The sequence below is a fragment of the Salminus brasiliensis genome, chromosome 1, assembly GCF_030463535.1.
Source record: "Salminus brasiliensis chromosome 1, fSalBra1.hap2, whole genome shotgun sequence".
Classification (NCBI taxonomy): domain Eukaryota; kingdom Metazoa; phylum Chordata; class Actinopteri; order Characiformes; family Bryconidae; genus Salminus; species Salminus brasiliensis.
The window spans coordinates 18,521,124-18,545,944 of NC_132878.1; the positions used below are offsets into that span (position 1 = coordinate 18,521,124).

At 39.0% G+C, this 24,821-nt stretch overlaps 1 protein-coding gene across 4 annotated transcripts in view; it reads left to right on the forward strand.

Moving 5' to 3' along the window:
- Positions 1–24,821, forward strand: part of arhgef28a (Rho guanine nucleotide exchange factor (GEF) 28a) — a 93,160-nt gene that overhangs the window by 14,600 nt on the left and 53,739 nt on the right. For all 4 annotated transcript variants that reach the window (XM_072673966.1, XM_072673982.1, XM_072673974.1 and 1 more), the window contains exons 3-9: positions 8,426–8,576; positions 9,431–9,934; positions 12,766–12,943; positions 13,906–14,095; positions 15,057–15,123; positions 21,191–21,237; positions 22,331–22,397. In XM_072673966.1, the coding sequence (XP_072530067.1) occupies positions 8,426–8,576; positions 9,431–9,934; positions 12,766–12,943; positions 13,906–14,095; positions 15,057–15,123; positions 21,191–21,237; positions 22,331–22,397 (1,204 nt within the window). The remainder of the gene's footprint in view (positions 1–8,425; positions 8,577–9,430; positions 9,935–12,765; positions 12,944–13,905; positions 14,096–15,056; positions 15,124–21,190; positions 21,238–22,330; positions 22,398–24,821) is intronic.

Genomic DNA, 24,821 nt, shown 5'->3' on the forward strand with positions numbered 1-24,821 from the left:
AGCCGTTGCTCTTTTTCTTCTCTCATTCTAACTTCAGCTCATGCTGTTTAGTCATGTGGATCCTTCTTTTAAACTGGGATTGACATCCACATTTGGAATTTAGTTTATTTGTAAAACCTTATCCTAATAGTAAAGAAGCAGATTTACACATTGCTGTTCTGTATGAAGTAAAAAATAGCTGATAATTGCTCATAAGAGACGACTACTACTACTACTGCTACTACTAATTAGGTATGCAGTCAGACTAAATATGATGTGCAAATTTTGGACAAAGGGGCAAGTACTTGTTCATGACACTATAGATCTCTAGTAGCTCTCAGCCCAAACTGAGGTCTAAAGCCTAGTCAGAGCCAAAAGTCATCCTGTAAAGATGCACTGAATGACCTAGGAACACTGGGGGAGGGTAGGGGTAGTGGTTGTGGGGGTGTGCTCTTTGGACTGTAAGCATTTACATTGTGAGGAGGATGTCTCTGTAATGTTGACGAGTGGTGTGAAAACTGTGTAAATCCCTCTTAATCTGAGTGCTGCTGATGTTTATTTATTGATTATTCTTGCCTTCCTTGGAAGATATTTAGATATTTTCCAGTTCAAAAGTGCAGTGGACTAATCCAAATGCTCCTGTATCAAATCTTTTTACATGGACTTTAATTTATAATTGATTAATGTCATTCTTCTGTAAATCTGTCATTTGAGAGAATCTTCTAATTTCCATTGAGGAAAATTTTGTTGAAAGGTCAATTTTACACATTTAGCCCAAACACTCCTAGTCCAAATGTAGATGATCAGCCATAACATGTTTGGTGTTTGAAGCTGGCTTTTTTTTAAAGCTTTCTTCTTCTTTACCTCGTATCTCCCAAATACTATTGTTTCAGGAGAAGTAAACATCTTTCATTGGAAGTCAGTTATAAAACCTGAGCTGTTCTGCTCATCATGAAATTTGGACACCATGTAAAGAAAAGCTGCCAGATTTAGATTCATGCAAAAAGCGAAACAGCAGAAATTTGAGGTGCAAGGTTTTTAGTTGACCTCTATGGACAAAAGTTACAAATCATACCTTCGCAGTGTCTGAAATCACATCAGTAAGTCTTGAGATGCTTGAGATGACCTAACAGCGTGGCTGATTTTGAGGCGAGTGTATAAAGATTTGGGTCAGGGCAGATGGAGCGATGCCACTTGCGCTCTGTAGGATTGCTGGCTGTGGATGGTTGTGTTGTGTTGCATCACTGGGTATCGAACCTGATGAATCCTGTCGAATGAGATCACGTTCAGACTGCTGTTCCACTCTGGAGCTGATGAATTATATTGTTGCGATAATTTTGTAGATCTTATTCAGTTTAGTTCTGTAAACTGAGTTTAGTTCTCCTCAACCTTTGCACATATTGAAACTTAAAAACTTGAAAACCCCCAAAAAACAACTTAAGCTTTTTCCAACATTTCCAGCATTACCACTGCTTAAAGCCTCTGCTGCTAAAACATTTAAGTAATGTTCTCTTTTTTGGATTTGACACGCTTCTATTAAAGTTCACCTCCTTAAATAGTGCCTTTTGGAAAAGCGAAATACAGGAGAGCACTTTGCCTTTAGGATTTACTGAAACTACATTACATGGCTGTTCAGCACAGGCCGAGGTGATATTGAATTTAGCCTCAGTGCTACAGGCATAGCGCCATCCTGAACATTGCCCAGACAGATCTGGGCAGTGTTTCAGTCTGGCTGGGACAATGGTTCTCCTCATTTCTCATGGTTAAGAATAGATGTTGAATTCTCTGTTTTTCTGTTCACGTCATGTCCCTCGTCTTTGTTGATGGGGCAGTAGTACAGTGTCTGAAAAGTCTTGTCTTGAAGTAAAGGCAGCTGATCTGCATTAACGGTACTTTGTAATTGGTTCCCGTTAGGGATGCACAATATGGCAGTAAAATGTGATGGTTAATAAAGTTGTCGAAGGTCATGATGACTATGCCATGGATAATAGATTAGAGAAACTGTATTAATCTTATCATTGGATGGGAGTTGGGTGAAAGGAACCGACATACCCTTTTTAAATGCAAAACCACAGTAAGTAAAACAGCTGGAACTGAGCCAATTTCAAAACCCTAAAACTGTTTTGTAACACTAACCCCCCCCCTCATTCTATTTTCATACACCCAGCCCACTTGTAAGAGCCTTTCAAGGCTAAACACATCGACTACTTTGGGAGTATGGAATATGGAAGTGAGGCTAAAAAGGCTAAAGGTAGCGTGGCTGTGGGTTTCCGTGTGAAGGCCAGTGATGCAAGCAGGTATCTGTGCTAGGCTAAAAGTTAACCCTGGCTGACTCTACTACGATGTCTTCATCTAGCTAGCATTAGGGCATTTGTGTTGATGTGATCCAGTCAATCAAAGCAGAGTTCAGCCACCATAAAAGGAAAAGCTGAGACAAAATAACAGGGTTGTAAATAGACATGTAAAAGCATTTTTTTACCTGAACCAAAGCTGCATACTGACTATTTCTACATCAAAGAACAATCTTAAAATACTAAACAAATGCATTCCTAATGCATACCTCTAAAATAAAGTGTCTCCAACTTCAATAAAAAGCAAGTAATCCTCGCTCACGTTTACAACAGATTATTATTAAAACACCATACTGTAAGGAAAGTGACCGATGATGTTGTCAGACATGAATGTGGGGTTAATCAATCATACTTCACCTCAATAACTAATAATAACTTAAAGTAAACAGTCGGAGAAGGAGAAGCGAGAATAAGTTGTAAGCAGGTCAATTGAAGCTAAAAAAACCCCCAACAGAAACAAGGCCTCAAGACTGTAGGTTAACGGCTACAGCTAATAACAAGGGACATGGATAATATATAATATAAGGCTAAATATATAATGAAGGAATACAGTCAAGGAAACCAAAAACTGGCTAACGAGAGCACACGCAGGAGGTGCAGCTCTAATGATGTGTATATTGTGATCAATCATATATAAATACTTATCATCAAATATTATCCTATTATAAATTATGTTTTGTTTTTTTGTTTTATTTTTTTACAGGGGGGAGGGGATCATTTTTTCACTATGTGGAGATTGGTTCATTAAGGAATCAATTAAAAGGTTCTCCAGGGACCCAAAAGTGGATTTTAAAGTGGATCCCTTCTGCAACATTGTTATAGAGAACCTACTTTTGCATTTAGTGTATGTGGCTGTCTGGATGGATGGCTGACTGCAAGCTCTGGAAAACCTAATGGAGAAATGAGGTGACGACAAAAGGGGAAAAGCAGCAGGAAAATTGGAAAACGTTATGAATGGGGTGGGTGAAAAACGAAGACGGCGAGAAACTGAGGGTGCAGGAGAATCCCAGGCTTGTCCTTCATCTCCATCTAAAACTCTGACCTGCAGAAAGAGGAGAGTCCTCACTTTTCATCTATTCCCGTACCTAACAAGGTTTTCTACCCCCTTTTTTCCTCGCTATTCATCATTATAACAGAAGGGCCCCTTCGACAGGAAGCGAGGTAGACGGCTGGAGAAGTAGTTAAAAAACAAATCAAAAGAGGGTTTTATGTAGGACCTGGGGAAAGTGAAAAGAACCTTGTCTTGCTCCAGCCCCTACTAGACTGCAGTAATGTTCACCTCCCTCTTTTACAAGGCATGTCTTTTGATCCAGGCACTAATAAGTGAAATCGGAGGTCTGCATTATGAGTTAATTTCCACTTTGTGTGTGTGTTTTAGAAAGCCAGCGTTGATGGGAGGGAGCTCTGTTACTTGGTTAGTGTGCATTGACAAAGGTTTTTCTGTTCTGTGCATGTGTTTTGTCTACTCACCACATGTGTGGATCATATCAATGCATTCATTTAAGATGTAAAGTGTAAGCTTTGGGTAAAAAGCCAATGAACAGTGGCATTGGCAAAACTGCTTGAGAAAATGTAACTCGTAGGCCTGAGGTTTAAATGTGCAAATGGCACATTTAGAATGGAATGGAATCTAATCTGCTATCTGCCAATCTACTAAAATACTGCTTGTATCTTATAACAAATAAATAAATAAATAAATCATTTTGAACATTTAGTCAAAAAAGAATTACACTGAAGAATCACTATCAGAATTTGCCTTAATAAATCACCACCTCTTACAATTGCCAACTCTATGATCAAGTTAAAAAAAGTGTAGAAGAGAAATTTAAAGTTTGATCTTGATTATTCGTATCTGTTTATAGTCCCGCGGAGTCTTTAGAAGGTAGCCCCCAATAACCAATAAATGTTGCATAGTGGTGTAATGGGTTGATCAGGGACCCTGTTTACACCTGGTCGCTTCATGTTTCTCCAGTATCGGGTTTATATCAGGACAAGGCCGAACCACATAAAACTGCTAGTGTAAACACACCCGACACATTTCAAACAGATACAGTTGAAACCAGAAGTTTACATGCACTATATAATAAGACACATGCATTTTATCATGTCTGACATGAAATCAGAATAAACTTTTCCCATTTTAGATCAATTTTAGATCAGATTTGGTAATTTTAGATTACCAAAATTATTTCTATTCACTAAATGCCAGAATAAAGAGAGAGGGGAATTTTTAAGGCAAATTTTATTACTTTCTTCAAAGTCAAATGTTTAAATACATTAAGATTACTATGCCTTTAAACAATTTGGGACATCCCATATGATGAGGTCATGTCTTTTGGAAACTTCTGATGGGATCTTTGTGTAACATCATGGGAAAGTCGAAAGAAATCAGAGAATTGTTGACTTACACAAGTCTGACTCATCCTTGGGTGCAGTTTCCAGGTGCCTGAAGGTGCCTTGTTCATCTGTACAAACAATTATATGCAAGTAAGAACAAGATGGGAATGTCCAGCCAGTTCTGTGTCCCTGAGATTAACATGCTTTGGTCCGAAATGTGCCCAAATCAATCCAAGAACAAAAGCAAAAGACCTTGTGAAGATGATTGCTGAAGCTGGTAAGCTTCACCCTTTTTCCTCCAAACGTAACGATGGTCATTATGGCCAAACAGTTCAATTTTAGTTTCGTCAGACCACAGGACATGTCTTCAGAAATTAAGATATTTGTCCCTGTGTGCATTTGCAAACATTAATCTGGCTATTTATGTTTCTTTTAGAGTAATGTCGATACAGTACAGATACAGTTCACTGTGGATAAAGCAAGCCTGAGAACACCATCTCAACTGTGAAACACGGGGTTGGCAGCATCATGTTGTGGGGTTGTTTTGCTGCAGGAGGGACTGGTGCACTTGACAAAATAGATGGCATCATGAGGAAAGAACATTATGTGGAAATACTGAAGCAACATCTCAAGACATCATCCAGGAAGTTAAAGCTTGGGCGCAAATGGGTCTTCCAAATGACAATGATCCAAAGCATACTGCCAGACTGGTTACAAAGTGGCTTAAGGAGAACAAAGTCAATGTTCTGGAGGAGCCATCACAAAGCCCTGATCTCAATCCTATAGAAAATTTGGGCAAAGCTGAAAAGCTGTGTGCGAGCAAGGCAGCCTACAAACATGGCTCAGTTGCAGCAGTTCTGTCAGAAGGAATGGGCCAGAATTCCTGCCAACTATTGTGAGAAGCTTGTGGAAGGATATCCAAAGCGTTTGACCCAAGTCATACAGTTTAAGGGCAATAGTATTTGACTATGAGGAAAGTAATAAAAATTGCCTTAAATTCTCTCATTATTCTGCCATTTAGCAAATAGAAATCATTTTGGTAATCCTAATTGACCTAAAACGGGAAATGTTTATTCCGATGTCATGTCAGACAGTGAGGGAATAAATGCATCTGTGTCTTTTTATATAGTGTATGTAAACTTCTGGTTTCAACTGTATAAATCCAATCACTCAAACTACTTCACACGTTTGAGCCACGTGTTGCTTTGTATTGCAAACACATTAGTCTCTCCGAGACACATTTGACAACCAAAACCATTCCCATTACAAGCGAAACACCAGTAACTGCCAAAAAGCTCTGGATGCCTTGACTCTCATGACTCTCATTTTGAGGCAGATAAACAAACAGTAAAGTCTGCCCTATCTATGCAGGCTAACCATGCTTTAGTAGCATTAGCCTGCTAGCCAATGAGGAGTAAGGAGGTCGAGGTCGAGCAGGTGAGGGCAGCAACGCCACTACCCTAGACTCTGTACTGTTCCTTGGACAGTTTTCACTTCACAAGCCTGCATGCACTGTACATATCGAGCAGGGGACGCAAATCAGGTAGCAACTCCCCCACCATACTTAATGATTTTTATGCAAGAAGGTACAATCTGATCTCAGAGTCCTGTTAAAGTAGATCCAGATACCATCCAGATACAAACCACATGTTTAATGCCAGGTGTAAACAGGCCCAGAGACAAAGCAGTTGTGTGACACATGTGGAGCATGTGGACAAATCTTGTATTGTATGTAAACAATGTGCCTTAAACAAACCATGTGACTAGGGATGAAGGTATCTGCTATGACTGATAGACCTTGACTGATAGTTCTCTAACTTAGAGAGATGATCAGTGATGTTAAAAGTATGATTTTTGTGTTTTGCTAGTAAAGGATTACAGCAAGCTAGATTGAAATCCAGACCTTGCACATCTCTGCAGAAACCTGTGTTGACCTTAGACATTGTCAAGGTCTTCCCATCTGCTGTTCTAAGTTAGCAGTAAAGTAGTGTGGTTTTGAATGAATCTGTAGTATGTAGTATTTGATTTCAGACCAATGTCTCCATGTCCGATTGCTATTTGGAAAGCTTGCCAGTAGAGTGTGGAGTTTGCTTCATGCCATTAGACTTTTAATCAGAACTGGGTTCTGTGGCCAAAACCGAGCCTTTTGGCACCAGTGAGGGGGTGTACTTGAAAAAAAGAGGTAAAAGAGGTATGGAGGAAATATTGTGGTGGAAATGTAATGCAAGGCTGTTCTGAATCAAGAACTCAAGAAACTTGTGATGGCATGTACATGGCATTGTAGCCTCTGTCCAGTTCCCAGACATTTTCATTGAGGAATGTCTGCCAGGATGCTAAATCTGAGCCATCATTACATCTTCTAGCGGGAGAGTGATCCAACGCATTCACCCAGACCCAGATCTTACTTGTTAGAAAGTAGTCTGTCTGTCTATCTGTCTGTCTAATGTTTGCGAATCATTGTCAAAATTCACAACCTAATTGCAGGTCAAATATATGCAAAAATACAGAAAATTGTAAATGTTATTTCTGTATATTTTAAATGTAGATCTACTCCCAATGTCTACATTTACATGATCTATGATATGATTATTTGATCATTTTAATTATTTGCTTTCTACAGATGTGTACAATACATTGGAAAATCAGCCCACAATTTCAGTATTGGAACATCCTAAGTGCTTTGAGTAGGGTTGCAAAGGGGTGGACAGTTTCAGATAAATTTCCGGTAAATTATCAGTGTCTTTCCATGGAAAATTTAGCTCGAGAACTTTTTCCAAAAATATTACTATTCCAAAATGTTTTCCATGAAGGTTTCGGAAATTGTGGGTATTTCTTGGAATTAATAGAAAACATTGAATGATTTAAAGGAACTATATCCTACACTATCATCAGTGGCCTTTTTTTTTTTTTTTGGTCAACAGCAGACTTGAAGGCATAACAGTGCATAGTGCAATACGTTTACCATGGGAATTAATGGGTAATTATGGAAATTAACTGGAATTAATGGTTTCTAAAAATCATCAGGATATATGCTGTACATGTGATGGAGGAATGAACAGTGAATGTAGGGGGTGTGGTCTCAATAGCCCTTAAGTGTGTAATGTGCCATGTGCCTAGGACTGAGGAGCAGGAACTGTTTTGGCATCATATCTAATTATTTTAGCCAACATTATGCTTCGGTATATTTTTTTTCCCAACTATATGTAAGTTTCTCACCTTTAACCATAGTTTTGCATCAACAGGTTTTCTGTTTATCTTTTTAGTATAGGGAAAGGTCAGTGATTTGTCTGTGATAACTGACCGTATGCTATAAATGTGGCAGGTGGAGTCAATTGATTTTATATATATATATTTTTAACAGATCTCTCTAAAACAACCTTATTGGCACATTTATAGTTTATACTTTTATAGTGTGCATGTTTTGAGACGAAAACATCAAAATACTTCTAGGAAGCGATATGCCATCTATAAGCAGTCTTTGTTTTGGAGTATGCAGTTAATAAAGGGGTTGTTAATGAACTGATTCTTTGTTTCGGGCGTATTGTAGCAGAGAAAGCTCTGCTCTATGATATTCTAAATGCTTTATAGGAAGACCTCTAAAGTAAAAGCCAATTAGAATATAAGAATGTAATGAACTTAATCAATTTGTTATTGCATTTATTAGCTTTATTGGTTGCTTTCAAGTATTCAGACGAAATGTTGTGTTTTCAGCATCGGATGAGGTTTTTATCCCCTCTTTTTTTCTCTCTCAACCTTAGGGTCAGGTGGAAGCCTGTGTAGTGCTACAGGTTCCTCAGTGTGCTCCAGAGAACACTGAGTACTATGTGTTGTTAGAAGGCTCATCTCACCACCATGTCACCACAGCTAAGAAGAAAGAAGGGGGCTGTTCTCTAAGCTTTACTGTACCTGGTAAGTCTTTTTTTTGACCTGCCAGCAGGAATAAATGCGACCAACATTTTTATAATTTTATTTCAGCCTCTCAGCCTTGTAGAATAATTTGAGCCCACTCTTCCTTGCAGAAATTCTTTAACAAATGTATTATTGGTAAGTTTTCAAGCAACTGCTTGTTTTTGAGGCTCAGAACTGAAGCTCTGTTTGATTCAAGACAGAATAAGGCCACTCGAAATAATACATTTTATAATAATGATATTTTTTGCTTCTTTTTTGCCATTCAGATATTGATTTGGTTTTCTGTTTTGGATCAGTGTCTTGTTGCGTAACCCAGTTATGTTACAGCTTCAGGGCACAGACAGATTAATTAGGCAGCCTACTTAAGGATTCTTGGATACAGAACAGCATGCATGCGCCCTTCAGTAATACCAGGTTATTTAAGCCCTAAGGCATACTACAGCATTACCGCCCCATTGTTTGAATGGTGTTCCTCCTGTAAAATGCAGTATTAGCTTTGAGCCAGATATTAAGGGACTTGCTATCTGTGGTCAGTCCTTAGAACAATATCTGTCTAGATGTGTTTTTGAGAGCTCCATTGATTGCCCCTGCTTCCTTGTTCCATTATCATTGTGGAGCCATGGACATTGACCTTAGCTGGGTCTATAGAGACCTCTAATTTGTTGAATGTTCTATAAATTGGTTATTTTTTGTTTGCGGTCCACGTATATCAGAGAAAATCATTCAATTCAGATTAAGTATGCATTTTAGGTCAACAGAATCACTGCTATTATGTGCAAAATATGAAATAACAAAGCCTTACAATTTCCAGTTGATAAGCTGATTACACCATTATTAATTTTTCTTTATTGAAGGTCACAATGTTCCAGAGAAGGTCTCGCTGCAGGTGTATAGCTGGGAGGAAGACAGCAACCAGGTGACCCCTCTATCTGGGTCAGAGGAGCTCTTGTTGGAATTCAAACAGGACAACATGCAGGAGGTGGCCGATCTGCTCATTTTGAAACCAGACCTTTTGACCTCCAGCACTTACCAGGATATCCAGAGGAAGTTTAGTCTTGGAGAGAACTTCCAATCAACACAGGACAGTTCAGCTGTGACCGTTCAGTCAAGGACTTCCAGCCAGGATCAGGGACCAGGGAAAACGTTAGGACCTGACCAAAGACTAGATGAGCCTGTTATTGCGCCTGTTGAAGAGAAGAACCACAGCCTGAGCGACTCTTCTGCATTCTGGGAGCTTGATACTGCTCACAGATGCACACTTCAGCCATGTAGTGCTGTTGACGTCAGAATCACTCAGGCACTTGTAAACATGTACTCTTATCAAAAGTGGAACAGCCAGAAGATACAAGATTCACAAGGTAAAACATTGCAATAGGAGCTGCTTTGCTAATGAATGGATTGTGTGTGTGTATATAGCTTCCCTCACCCTTTCGCTCCGTCCGTCTGTCCGTCTGTCCAAATTGTTGGCGCTAAATTGTGTGAGTTTGTGCTCGTCTTTTGAAATTTTCTGTGCAACTCAGGGTAATGGCTAGACCTTTTTAATAGTATTTTCACATCTTAAAAATGAAAAACATTCACATGGACTTACTGCCTCTGGTTTTGTAACGCACACAGTACTGCAGCTAACCCAGTAAAGTGATTGAGATTAAGAATGAAATCCCTATCCATACTGTAGATAGAATATTTACTGTAGATCTATTCTGATATAAGTCTGTTCTGTGAGTTGAGCGTCTTTTTGAAAATTGCATTGCGGAGGCGGCAATTATCGGGTCCAAGCACTATATTAATAATATAATAACGCAATAATGCAATTACACCCTTTTTGAAGAACAATAAACCTTAATAAACATTTGGGAGCTGCATTAATATATGTTTTGGCAGTTCATAGTGCCTGTGAAATTTTGCAGCATTTATTTAATGCTTCTTTTTTTCCACCTGTCGCAGTCCGCTGTACTCTTTTCCTACACAACAGATGGCGCTGTCTGCTCATAGACTCGAGCCCGCCTCGGACAGAAGAACAGGATAGCGCAATAATTGGTATTGTCTATTCTAATGTAAACAAACATGCAAGTAAAAACAATTGGCAATATCGAGGTCAGCAGGAATTATTGAGGTCCTATCCGTATATTGTACGATAAGACGATAACAGAATTCTCGTGACAGGCGTACATGTCCGTAGTATGAACATGTAAGCCACTCAGTATAGCATGTGGCAGGTGAGCAGTGTCTAAAGCTAAATAGTGTTGAAGAGTTGGAGTGGGTGGGTGAGGTAGACATTGTATCAATTTGGCCCAGAGGCAAAAAGACGATGCAATGATAAAGGAAAGCTGAAGTGAGTAATATTTCTGGCATTAAAAAGTGACCGAAATGAGAAAATATCTTTCCAGAAATATTGGTGTATGTGTGGACCAAGGCCTTAGAGAATATACCTTGCAAAGACCCGTGGGACGTTGCTGTGGTTACACTGTCGCTTCTGTACCGTCATGACAGAGTAACCTTTTTCAAAACAAATACCACTGTGCAGCAGTTGCCACGGGGACTGATATGACTAGCATCAGCATTACACCTGCCCACTAAATGTGGGTGTGTGTTTGTGTTCAGTTTGCAAAGTTACCAAGCCGGTTTTAGTTTTCTTTATGGTTTTTGTGCAGGTCCTGTATTAGTCATTGTTAACAACCTGGGAATGAGTAATGAGCCATGAATTAAATAGATTTTTTTTATTTTTTTGCCATGGTAGCAAAATGGATATAGCAAAATAGTGTGTGGAAATGTATTTGAGGAATAGCTCAAACCTGCTTACCTTATGTAATGACACAAGCATTCTCTTCCCTATGCACTGCATGAAAAGTAGCTTTGAGTTTGGGGTATCATGTCTGTATACAATTGGATCTGTCATACCATACTGGAAGGTGCTCAGACATGAGGGGAAAAATGTAAATGTGGTACCTGCACTCACCAAGCACTTTATCAACACCCTGTTCACCTACTCATTCATGCAGTTATCTAGGCAGCCTCTATTATGGTGCCAGTGCAGTGCATAACACTATGCAGATACAGGCCAGCAGCTTCAGGTACTCTTCACAACAAGCATCAGAATGGGGGAAAAATATGATCCCAGTGATTTTGAACATGATTGTTTGTGCCAGAAGGGCTGGTTTTAGCTTGAGCTGTCGATCTCCTGGGATTTTCAGTGCAACAGTCTCTGGGGTTTTCTCAGAATGGTTTAACTTCTATAGCCAAGAACACAAAGCTGAGGCTTTGTTGGGCGCAGGCTCACCAAAACTGGACAGTAGAAGACATTGCCTGGTCTGTGTGTCTCGATCTATGCCGAGGCACACAGATGGTAGGGTCAAGATTTGGCCAAACTGCATGCAATCATGGCCCTAACCAGCCTTGTGTCAACAGTCCTGGCTGGTGGAGTTGGTGTAATGGTGTGAAGAATGTTTTCTTGGCAACTTTTGACCCGTTAAAACCAGCAAATTGCTTGAATGCCACAGCCTGTTTGTGTTTGGTTGCTGGCTATGTGCAGTCATGGCCACGATTTACCGATCTTCTAATGGCTGCCGTCAGCATGATAATAGCCCATGGCACTCTTCTCAAACTGGTTTCATGAACATGACCGTCTTCTCAGTCACTTGATAAGAATTCACTTTTGGGATTTGGCAGAACGGACGATTAGCAGCATGAAATTGCTCCTGAAAAATCTGTGAGGTATAGTCATGTTAACATGGAAGGAACGTTTCCAATATGTTGTGAAATCCATGCTGCAAAAACCTTACCCTGTGTTAGTAAAGTGTTACTGATAAAGTGCTGTACGTGTGTGTGTATGTGTGTGTGTATGTGTTTTTTATTTATTTATTATTATTAATATGTTTAATAAAAAATAATATTTATTAATGTTTTTTATTTAGTAATTCATTATATAAAATAATAATAATAATAATTATTATTATTTTATTATTATTATTATTTAAGTAAATTCTCATCTTACCTGGTCTCACTGGGGACACAGTATTGTAGTCCAATCCTTAGTTTCTCTTTCGTACACTGTTGAATCAAATTGAGTATATCCTTAAACTCATTATTAAAGTATTACAAAGTTAGGAAAATGACATCCAGAGATGCAAGGATTTGCTGTAACAGTGCTATTTGAATGTCTACTGAACACCCATTTTCTTTTCTCTTTCAGATCTCCACAATAGGAAAACACCTCTCCAAATAGCCAAGAATTTGGGTCTCGGTCACCTCACCCTCTTCTACCTTCAACAGTCTAGAAGTCAGGTGACAGAACTGCCCAGTGGAGGAGGGCACAGTCCTGTAGAACTGTCCCAAAGCAGTGGCGACACAGTAACAAGTGCATCACCCAAGTGAGTCACTTGACACTTTCATATGCACAAAATTAAAGTTGTTGGAGACAACTCAAGATTTACTGCTAAACCAGTCCAGCATGGGAATAGACTTGACAGCAGTATACCTTGGTCATTCCAGGAGAAATATATATGTATATAAATATATATGATTACAGCATCCCCCCCGGACAGTATGACAATGACAATATGGTGTGCTTTGATTGTTCAAAAGCAGTCTTTTTTGTTTAGTTTAGTCAACGCAGTGAGACTTCAGTGTTGTCATTCTCAAAATGTATTGTCCAAATATGTCCAAGGTCCCCCCAGTGTATTACAGCCCACTGTAGCTTCTTATGGTCTCGATAGAACAGTTGAATGAATCAATGTGTGACTTTTGTGACCAATAGTGATGACCTGATCAGAGAATAAAATGATTTATAGCTGATATTATTTATGATATAATATGACTCCAGTAGATTCTAACTGTGTTTTCCTGAATTGTCAAATGAAGGAACTCCCAATTGCTGCTGTAATAAACTTTAGAGATACTATAATATTTTGGTTTGTTATTATTTAAAATTATAAAAATTATAATTATAAAAATTATAGCTTTATAGCTTTATATAGAGCTTCCATAATTAATAGCGTTTTTATTGGCTCCCTTGTTTAATGAAGAAAATGAAAGCTGAATTATGCTAGAAATGGCAATTCTAGCTCTTGGGCTCCCCCTACAGTCAGGAAAGGATATTCGTGCTTTGAGCCGCCACTAAAGGACGTGCTGCACATGCATTTCTGGACTAGGTGAGAGATACAGAAAGTGAAAAAAGGGTCTGGACTGACACTGTCGTAATATTACAGGATTTTACACAAAAATGATCACTCAGATATGCCCTCAGGCCTGGTGTACCAATGAAGATTCTTTTTATTTTAAGGTAAATGCTTAAAAACGGTCCTTTTCTCTAATCAGTTGATTCTTCGTTTAGCCCTTCAGCTTGTACAGAGTCAAGGCCAGTGTGGATGACTGAAGTGTGGACCGATGACTCTCACCTCCTCCGATTCTGCCCCCTAACTAGCTCCCTCGTCCTGACAATCAAACACAGCACACATGTTGATGTACTGAGCAGCATACGACTCTATAGAGAAAAAATAAGAGATTCAGAAACACTCACACAGGTGAGTACCCATTAGGACCACACTTTACACGCACCAACATACATGCACAGCTTCCTAGTTGTGCTGATGAATGCAACTATCGACACATTGTATGGGCTTGTTTGATTTTAACTGTAAATGTAATTATTGTTAAACACTTTACTGTACTAGGTACAGACTGCTATTTCTTTTATCTGGTATTTCACATAGGTCTGGGTGATATGGTAAAAATACTACATCACAATATTTAAAGACATTTTTCGCGACACATGATATTTATCACAATCCATGTAAATCACAGACTAAAAACATCAGTAACGACAGATTCTTATAAACTACTATTCTGATTCTCTCCCAGACTAAATACAGTGATATTTATGTAACATCTGCTGCACTTCATCTTATTAAACCAGTATAACGACACTGTTTGTAATGAAACCTGCAGCTGATTAGTGTTTATTAAGCATTAACAGTATCATCCATATGCTTAGAAAAGCATATTGTTTTCACAATAACAGAATTGATCACAATGTGATAAAATAATAATTTTTAGGTGCATAAAAAACTGAAATGCACTAATTGGCTGCTTATAGGATAATCTCATGGTATCCAGAAATTTTTAAGGCTGGTTTCTGAATAGTGATTTAGCTTATTCTTGAATTAAATTAACATTAGTGTCCAATACAATGATTCCCAGGCTTTGGTGGCAATTATTTACCCAAGACATGCATAAAACCCATGAATTCAGTTAGACCAGAATACAGTAAGGTTCAGAATGTTTGTTGGATATTCTTACATATTTCCTCTGAATGTGCGTTGTAACATCTGCCTCAGTTGTGACTTTGACATAATTCTCGTTTGAGTGAACCAGGACTTTAATTCTAAAATGTATCGTTTTTTGCATTGGGCCAGACCAAGAGAATCTAAACTCATCCAGAGGAATCCCTTTAGTATATGTGACATGATTGTGCTTGTGTTGTAGATGACTGAGCTCAGTGAAACTGCTGAGAAGACCAGACAGAGCCAGACTGATGACACAAGTGACGGAGGTTAGTTTGCACCATCCGAACCCATGCTGTGTTCACACCAAGTGCATTATATGATACAATGTCCCCTCTAATCAAAAAATGGCCACCTATGGTAAAAGCTGAGATTTGAACAGACCCATTTCTAAAATACCCATTAAACCCACAGGACTGGAGCCAGAGTTTTTTTTTTTTTTTTTCCCTCAATAACATCCAGTGAGGGCAACAGAAAAAGAGCTAGAATTGTGGTTCCTGCAGATGGTACACGGACTGCTCCAGAAAACAAATGTAGTGAAATTAAGACAGAAGAGGATTTTTGTGGGGGCAGTCCAGCTGTATTTTATTTCCACTGACCTGCTCTACTCCTTTATCAGTACATATCTGACTGGTAATATCTGAGGCTTCATTAAAATTGTTCTATTTGGAGTTGAAACTAAGGGCACAGGGCAGTGGGAAGCAAGTCTTGAATCCAAAACAAACGAAAGCTGGCCAGGGCTCGGTACCTCGTAGCACAGACCGTAAAATGGCCTGTATGTCTGAATTAACTTTAGGATGTCTAGATAGAAACTTTGCAAACTCAGTAGTTTATCATTCAGCTTGGTCACGAAAGTTATTGATGTGTTGGTTAGAAGAACAAAACACTTCTACCAGCAGCTCAAGTTACTTGTAAAGGTGCATCAGATGGTTCTTTGAGGGATGCCATAGAGAAAGAAATACTTTTGGTCCCATAAAGAACCATGTTTGTCATAGAGCTGTAATATAGGTATAGCAAACCTTTACATTTAATTAAAATTAAAAGTACCTTTTATATTAAACTCTAACTGAGCTTCCTTAAAAAGATGTTAGAAAATGATTGTGCTAACACCCACATCAGATCACAGCAGATGTTTGTTTATTTATTTGATTGTTGAAATATTTCAAATCTTAAAATATGGAGCAAAAAAATTACAATTCTGCCCACGTTTGGGATTTTAAAAAAAATCAGTTTGAAGATTAGTATATTAGTATCTGTGTTGTTGCCATTAAATTATCTGCAAAATGAATCAGTTGGTACTAGTTACATTTGCTTGTCCCATTTAGTATGATATATGATGTGGTGTTGACCTTCTACCCAACTCTGCTCTTTAAGATATGTGCTGCTTAGTTTCTGCATTGCAGACCTTATCACAGGTGGATTGTGGCAGATTTATTTGCAGAATAAGCTTCATCAACCTTAAAACGGCCTTAATCCACGTCAGGGAAGCCAGCCCGTAGTGATCTGAAGTTTTTAGTGTTGCTTTTTTTATATTAAAAGATTTTGTCAAAGTATTTTGGAACCCTTTAAAGACTACAGGGTTTATTATTGTTCTCTTAAGTCCATTTTTATTGTTTGTCTATTTTTAGGAGCGGATTACTCCAATTTTTCCTTAAAAAAATTGTGAGTTTTCTCGTCTACTGATCTAATCAAAAGCAGCAGCCTTAATATTAACGCGTTCAGTCCATGTCCCTGTTTAACTTGTCCCGTTTATCCTTCTGCTCTTCCTCACTGTTTCTCTTGTCGTACTCCTCTTGACCCCTCTTTGCTTTTCTCTCGTGTGCTCGTCCACTCTGCCCCTTTCCTCTGTCACAGTGAGTTACGTCTGGCAGGGTTGTTAGGGTACATTGGGTGAACTTGGCTCACGTAGGAGGACATTGTGGTGGGGTGTGGGATGACTATTTTACACACACACACACACACACACACACACACACACACACACACACACACACACACACACACACACACACACACACACACACAGAAAAGCCTTTGTGAGACTGCTGAAGTTGGGTTTCCCAAACATGTCCAGTATGAGGGCAGAGGCATTCTTTCTGGGTGGGCTGAGAGAGAAAGCCAGAGAGACACTCTACATTGTTATAGATGAAAAGCCGGGGAACTCTCTGGGTCTCTCCTTGTCTCTGCCGGCAGCTCTAAATAAACTGAGCCAGACTACATTAGTGCATGTGGAAATGTGTCAAAATTCTAAAAAGAACGATTCTGTGATTAATAAAGACTATATAAAAGTAATATTTGCAAAGGGTTTAGTCCTTTTTAAAAAGCTGCTAATCTGGGCAATAAGTGTTCATTTACTGAGTGAAACATTCAAGGTAGTAGGAAAAGTAGTGGTCTTACATCACTGTGCTCCTCAAAACATCTCCAAAGCTCTCCTCATTGCATCATGCAACACCTGCTATGGTAAATCAGTGCTTAGGGATGTTAAATCAGGTGAGCTGGTGATGGAATTAATCTGGTTGCTTAATGTGCTTAAGTGTCTGAAACCTCTGTACAGTACTGGTGGTAGGGTAATGAGGTAATTCCTACACACCTAGTAACCACTGTCCCACAATGCTGCCAGGGCTAAGAGAATGAAGGCAGACGTGTTTCCACTGAGACATGTCAATCTGGACAGCCTCCTCTTTTTGAACTGCTGCTAATGTGGCATCATTGGACAGCTCAGCATGCTTGAAGGTGTTAACTAAGACTGTGCTGTCTAGAACCGACCAGAGTGATTAAGGAACACGGCACGAAATGCATGACTGTGGCATCATTGGGGATCAATCTCCAGACTTTGTGATGGTAAAGCCAAGGTTTAAGCAATAATTTGGATATACTCCATTTGCATTAGTGAATTAGATTGTAGTATTTATTTGTTTATCTCTCCCATATCTGAGTTGAGCCACATCTGTATTGATGCTGTCCTATAAAATAATCTCCTTTTTTTTTGTCCATTTGTAGCTTTCTCCATTGTTTGAACCCTGTACCTGCTCGGTACCCTGTGTAAATAATTGTGTATGAATAGACTAATAGAAGTTCTCTAAATGATTTTACATTAACTTCCATTCAAAGTTAAGAACATTTTAGCCTTCTCCTGTAAAATCACCATTTTGCAGATTTACATATTTTTCATTGGGGAGCATTGATATGTGGTTTTAGATCAGAGACATATTACAACTTTAAAGCAACAATATGTAGCCTTTTTTTCCTTAAAGTAACAGCTTCAAAACCATTGTCAGATAATCCGCTGACTTGTAATAGGGAGGATGGTGTCTCTTGCTGCTCTGGGCTTGGGACGCAGGTTTCTGCACTATATAACTCTGGAGAAGCTATAAAAGAGCTATGTAACACTGAGTAACATACTTGTGTTAAATCTTGTAAAATTACTCTACATTGTCAGTCCACATGCTTATAGCACTTTCAGTGACTGTTTTCTATTTCCTAGCTTGTCCAGAAATGCATGAAGAGTTTTGAGTGGTGGCTTGATCCGTGAATTACACTTCCCAACTGTAGGGGGAGCCCAGCTGCAAGAAATGCCAGTTGTCACATTACATTGCTTTAATGAGAAAAAAATCAGATTGGAATTCTTGTGCATTTTCGTGGTGCTTTTTGGGAAACCTGGCTATGGGGGGAAAAATATTTATACCCTTAGCCAGTGCAGCTATGGCTAATGTGGAGTAAGTGTTAGTAATAGCTACAACGGCGTTTAATGTCCCTGACCTTTTTTCACCTTTCGTCCCTGATCATGAACATCTGTTGTGAACACTAGTGCTGCTAATTGACTGATTTGTTGTTGTTCATGGTGTTTGTGGATGTTGGTTGGGGTGTGTACATGCAGGCCAGGTCATTTCAGGGCAGAGGATGTGTTCACAATAAACACAAGAACAGGTCACTTGCAAACACGATTATGAACCGTCAATAAAGAACGATGGGTTGTGAGCTCGAAAAAAAAGCAAAAAAACAATTGAGCAGGAAAATGAGAATTTTTGCATACGAATATTTCGCTGCCTAGGGTGATGCATACATGTTTAAGAACATGTACATCATTTTCCAATATGTGGAAAATGAGCTGTCTGAATCGAAGCTTCTGTTATGTTAGCTACTTCGGCTTGTAGGCTGAAGTGATTGACTGATGTTTGGAATAAAGGTTAATACATTTTTAGACCAAACTATTGCGTTAATATTCTGAGTAAAGGGGCAGTGGTGGCTGGGGCAGTGGTGGCTCAGCGGTTAGAGCGTCGGGGTTGTGGGTTCGATTCCCGGGCTCTGCAAGCTGCCACTGTTGGGCTCTTGAGCAAGGCCCTTTACCCTCTCTGCTCCCCGGGCGCTGGAGTTGGCTGGGTGTGTGTACTCACTGCCCCTAGTGCACTATAGTGAACTATACTTTTCTAGCAACTATAGCTGTTCTAACAATTTGTAGGCATTAGTTTTCTTTATTAATAAGCTTAAATAACATGTTTATATCCAGCATGTAATATTTATATAAACATTGAATAATGTAGTGCAGGAATTGCAACCATTTGTATTCATCTATATTCTGATCACTTACTGCATTGCAAGGATTAAGGGGGTGAGATGAGCCCTGTGTGTGTAACCCCAAGTATAGGGGTGTGTATTGTGTGTGTTTTTTTTGTGTTTTTTTTATTGTTTTTTTATTTATTTATTATTTTTATATTATATTTATTTATTTTTTTTATAATATGAACCTCCTTCATAAGATGGGCTTCACCACTCCATTGAGATAATACACCATGAACATAATTATACTGTGCTGTAGTGCATAATGGGTCTAGGTACTTCTGTGGTTGAGGTGGGCTTAGCGAAGCACTGATTAGGAGGAGGTGCCTATATGATTACCCCAGTGAAGAGCTTGTAATGTAGTAGGTGATCAGAACAGGGGTGAGGAGAATGGGTTGGGCTCCAAGTGTAAATATTAGATGCAGAATCCTTTTTTTTTTTTTTTAGGAACTAGAGCCACTGACAGCCAGACAGCCATACAGCCCTCCCTCTGCCATGCAGTGGTTTGTTCCATACTCCTCTCTTTCCAAGGTTCTGAGTACGTGTCTCATGAGCACATAAGTTTGTAATTCGTTTGAATCATAATTTCAGGCATTTGCAACTCCACCCCAGTAGCAAAGTGAGCCACCACATCTTTTTGAATGGCCACCAAGGCAGAGTTATTGGGCAGCTGAACTTGAAGCTTGAAGTGCCCTCCCCTCCACCCACGGAGAGCAATTGGGCAGTTGTGTTTTCTGGGACTCCTGGCAACGGATTTGTGTAGCATGGGATCAATGGCGATCTCCTGATGATTGAGCAAACACTTAGACAGCTGAGCCATTCTTTAAATGTCAAATCTGCTCGAGTGGTTTACATCTTGTGGTAAACCCCCTGTATTTACTAAAGTATTCTCTTGATTGTTGGCCTTGACACAGATATGCCTACCTCATGAAGCCTGTTCTAGATCTGGCTGTTCACCAAGGAAAGATTTATTCAGTCAAACACCCTAGTCATTTTCCCCGGTTGTCTTTCAGGCCTATTTGTGTCTTTGAGGACACTGGTCACACCCAATATTTTTGCTGTCTCACTGGTTGGTTTGTTTTGAGCCTGACCAGCCTGACCGTGGCTTGTCTCACTGGCAGTGACCAGTTTCATCTTGAGTATGCTGGGATGTACAGCTAAAATGGCAAGAACTATGTTTATGTCCACATATTTATGGTCCTGACTGCATGTCATGATTTCAACAGTGATCTAACAGTAACAATAATCTTATCTGACATCTGAACACTGTAGTAGTGTTAAGATGTAGTGTGAGCCAGAGAGAGATGAGAAAGAGACCCTCAGGTGATGTTAAAAGTACTGAAAATAGGATTTTGGGAGGGGGGGGTGGACAGCAGCGGTGGACAAAGGAGCGAGCTGTGTTGCCAGCAAAGGCAGATTTAGCCCCCGAGACCTCCTGCACTTAATGCACACAAGCTTCCTGTCATTGGTAACCATAGTGATTGCTGCTTTACTGCTCTGGCTTTGATCCAAAAGGTAGGGGTGTGTGTATGTGTGAGTGAGAGTGCTGCCTGTCTGGCTTCGTATCCTCTTTTCTTAACTGATGCACAGTGATATTGTGTTCAACACTTAAGCAGAGATTTCTTTGGATATTGGTGTGTGGGTTTTTTTTCAGGTAGATGTAGGATTAATATGATATGTGATAAGGTATTGTGTTTGTGTGTATATATGCTTTTTTTGTGCAATAACTTGTTAGTGTTGATTTTGTGAAGCTTGTTTATATTATTTTCTTATCCGCAGATTTAACAAGCCGGACAAGCATAGAGGATTCTGCACTGGTAGACAGCGTAAGTGTCCCATTGTTTGTGTGGCATGAATGTGTGTGAGTGAATTCATTTTTTGGATTAGGACTTAAATGTATGCCAGATGGACATCAGGGGTGTCCTTATTACTGGATTCAAAAAGTCAGCTATGAATAGTTGGCAGGTTGTGATGCTTATAATTTGACAATGGGTAAAAAATGATTTATGTGGTTTTATGTGCATGTTTTTTTTCTATTTTTATAAATTAGTGCATATTTTCTTCAAACAGACCCCAATTACTTTCAAACTATAGACACTTTGTGCTCCTGGGGAGACCAATGTATTGGTCATCCACTGTATTCTCATGAGATCAAGCTAAAAATAATGGCTTTTTATTTTATTGAGATTTGGAAGACTTCACTATAATTATTATTTACTGTAATAACGAAAGTCTTGATTATTTGGCATTACCCTACTGTGCAGAGGTTTTAGGCACCTTTTAGACCACCTTTTATATCTGCAGTCTGAGTGTTTTTGCTTGTACGACCCCTCTCAAGAGATTCTTATTTTGAAGGAAGTAGTTGATATCTTGTGAGCTAGTGTGAAGGATGAAGCTTGGTTCCAGATTTCTCCTTCACTGTATATATTCATTTCCATCTGGTGGGATGGGCTGAGCTTGAGTTCCGTGCTGAGTGAGTTTGGAAAGCATGTGCTATTGTAAAATCCCTTAATTAATTTCATTGAGCACATGCTGCTCGTTTAGGAACTGTATTATTTGGAGTGAGCCACGTGGCCTCTTTTGCAGAAATGTCACGGTGAAAGCAGTGAGTCACTTTGGTAATGCCGGGATTACACAATCAGGTAATTTTTAGTATGTGCTTTTAACAAAGGTCTGGTAAAGGAAATTAGTTACTCTGGTAAAACCAGATCTGCCATGTAAAATATGCTCAAATTAGGACATTTCAAACATAATTCATTCATAATTAATTCTTCATAATTAATTTTCTTTTCTTTACATCCAGTAAAAAGTGTTTTGCCATCTCAAATGTTTACAATATTCATCCAGCAGGACAGCATGAATGTATTTGTTTATACGGAACACATTTACAGCTATTTCTTATGGTTGTCTTTTCTTCAGGTCTTTGAAGAACAGCTTGTTCTCTGTCTGGATGAAGACGAAGAGAGTCTTGCCACATGTAGCTCAGGTATCCGTTTATCCGTTCACCTTTATTCTGATTTATTGTTCTTAAGTTTAATTTTTTTAACGGTCATTTTTAACTACATATAAGAGTTTTGTCCAATATTTGTTTGTGGTTTTTTTTTTTTTTTTTTTCTCTTCGCATTGGTATCAGTATTAGCATCAGCATAATGTCTATATCGGTCAGGCCTCAGTATGTTTAACGTCAACATTCTCACTTGATGAGTAGTCCACCGCCTCCCTTCTAGTTAGTAGGTTTTTATATACAAAAGTTTAGTTTTTGCATCTCATCCCATTTTGTTTATACCTATTAATTAAACAGTTTTACCACAGTACTGTCAGAGTAAAGGAAGGACTGGGAGGATAAGAGACCTCTGTAGTTTTTTTTTTTGACCCTGTTGGTCTGTTACTTTATGTTCAAACATGACATTCTTTGTTCCTACAAATACTTAGTGAGCGTGAGAAAGAAAGTAGTTTAGTAGAAAAGGAGGAGTGAGTCCGAGATTGAGTTTGAGGTTTGAGATTTTGGTTTGAGATTGGAGCCCTTTTTCTTTCGGTCTCTCTCCCTCTCACACACACTCTAACACACTTACACAGATGCCAAACTGCCTGTAATTGCAGAGAAAACAAGCTCTGATGGTTAGATTTGCATTAAAGTTGACATTTAAGACGGTTAAGTTCTCCATACAGAACATTTTGAGGTAATTGCATCATGTTTTTTATTATTATAACAAGCTTTTTATTCATAACTAGCTGAAAATAACTTACACTCTTACACTCACAACACTTCCTAGGTCGATGATGGTCTAAAAGGTTTAAAATGCAAAAAGTAAAGCTAATAGTTATGAGTTATTGGTTAGCATTATCACATCCTCAGATATTCATATTACCTTTTTTTTGTAGGGCCAGTGCTCCAGTTGCCTATGTATGGGTTACTGAAGTCTGAAATGCAGTAGCTGCATGAAAAGCCCACAGTTGAAGGAGTTAAACATGTGTGTGGGCTTCTCCTTTACATTAACTCTGCAGGAGCACAGGCAGCAAGCTTACTTTACTGCAAGCTAAGGGCACACACACACACTTCACTTCACTCTAACACACAAGGCACCGACGAGAGCAGGAAGATGCTGAGTTGGAGGGGTTAGTCACTGTGGCGATGTAGAATGCAAATTTCCTTCAAGTTGTCGGGGGGGTGGGGGTGGGGGGGCTGGAAGAATGGACGTTCTGTTGTGTAAAAAAAGGAAAAGGAAAAAAAAACAACTACTGCTGGAGTGTTGTTACTGAGAGCAGAGTTGTAAATCTGCCAGTTTCTCACACACACGCGCACCCCCTAAGCACCACACTTATTGACCACAGACGCCAGCTCTTTATTATTGTAACTCTCTCACTCAGTTATTCGATTATTCATCAGCACAAGCATTCCACTGACTTCTGTGGTTCTGTAACAAAGTCCTGCTATTTTTTAAGCCACGTTCAGAGTTGTTTCTAATATTCTCTCTACACAGTATGGCTGAAAGTATTTGGAAACAATTCCTAATCACTAAATTTAGCTGCTTTGAAAGAGCAAGTCTGTGTCCAGGTACACCTTAAAGTGTGAAGAAATGAAAGTGTCAGGAAATAACATTTAGACAAAATGTACGTAGGTCAGAGGGCCTGAAGTCCAGAAGGGTGACCGAGAATGACTGAGAATTCAAACAATACAGATAAATACAACCCTATTATCATTTAGCAAACATAATCCTGGAAACCACATGATATTAATGATCCTAAAAGATCATTATGGTTACTTTTAATGCCCATGTTAACATGGCAGGTTTTTGGGTCAGATGAGGAGCGACTTAATGACAATTTGTTTTATTTGAACATTTTGCACATCTCTAATGAAACCTTATTTGATATCGGCATGGGAGTAGTGTATAAAGTGTTGCACTTAAATGTGAGCGCTGTACAGTCCATGTCGAATTTGACGAATTTATCCAGCCAACCGTAGCTTAGTTAGAAGTTTAAGTTAAAAATATAACTTGGTTAGCTTGCGAACAGATTCCATTATTACTTGTATTAATTATTCGACATCATATCAAATGCAGTAACCCAGAGAAAGTTTAGCTTAGAACTGCTTGAATCTGCCTGTTGACAGTTTTAACATTGAGCTGTGAATGTGGTCTTCCATATACAGTACTTTCATCTTTTCAATTTCAAAAATGGAAAGGACTCTATGCTAAGATGCAGCTCATTTGCGGTGCTTTAAAAGACTTCAAGTAAATGTCGCACTGGAGTGAAGCTGTTCTCCAAATCCATGCACATTGTGGGTTAATAGTGTTGCTACAGTTGCTGCCTCTAAGCAAAGCAGTTGTGAATATCAATCACAAACAGACGGGACAAAACCGTACTGATCTATACAATACTAACAATAAGTCAATGTTACCCACCTGCC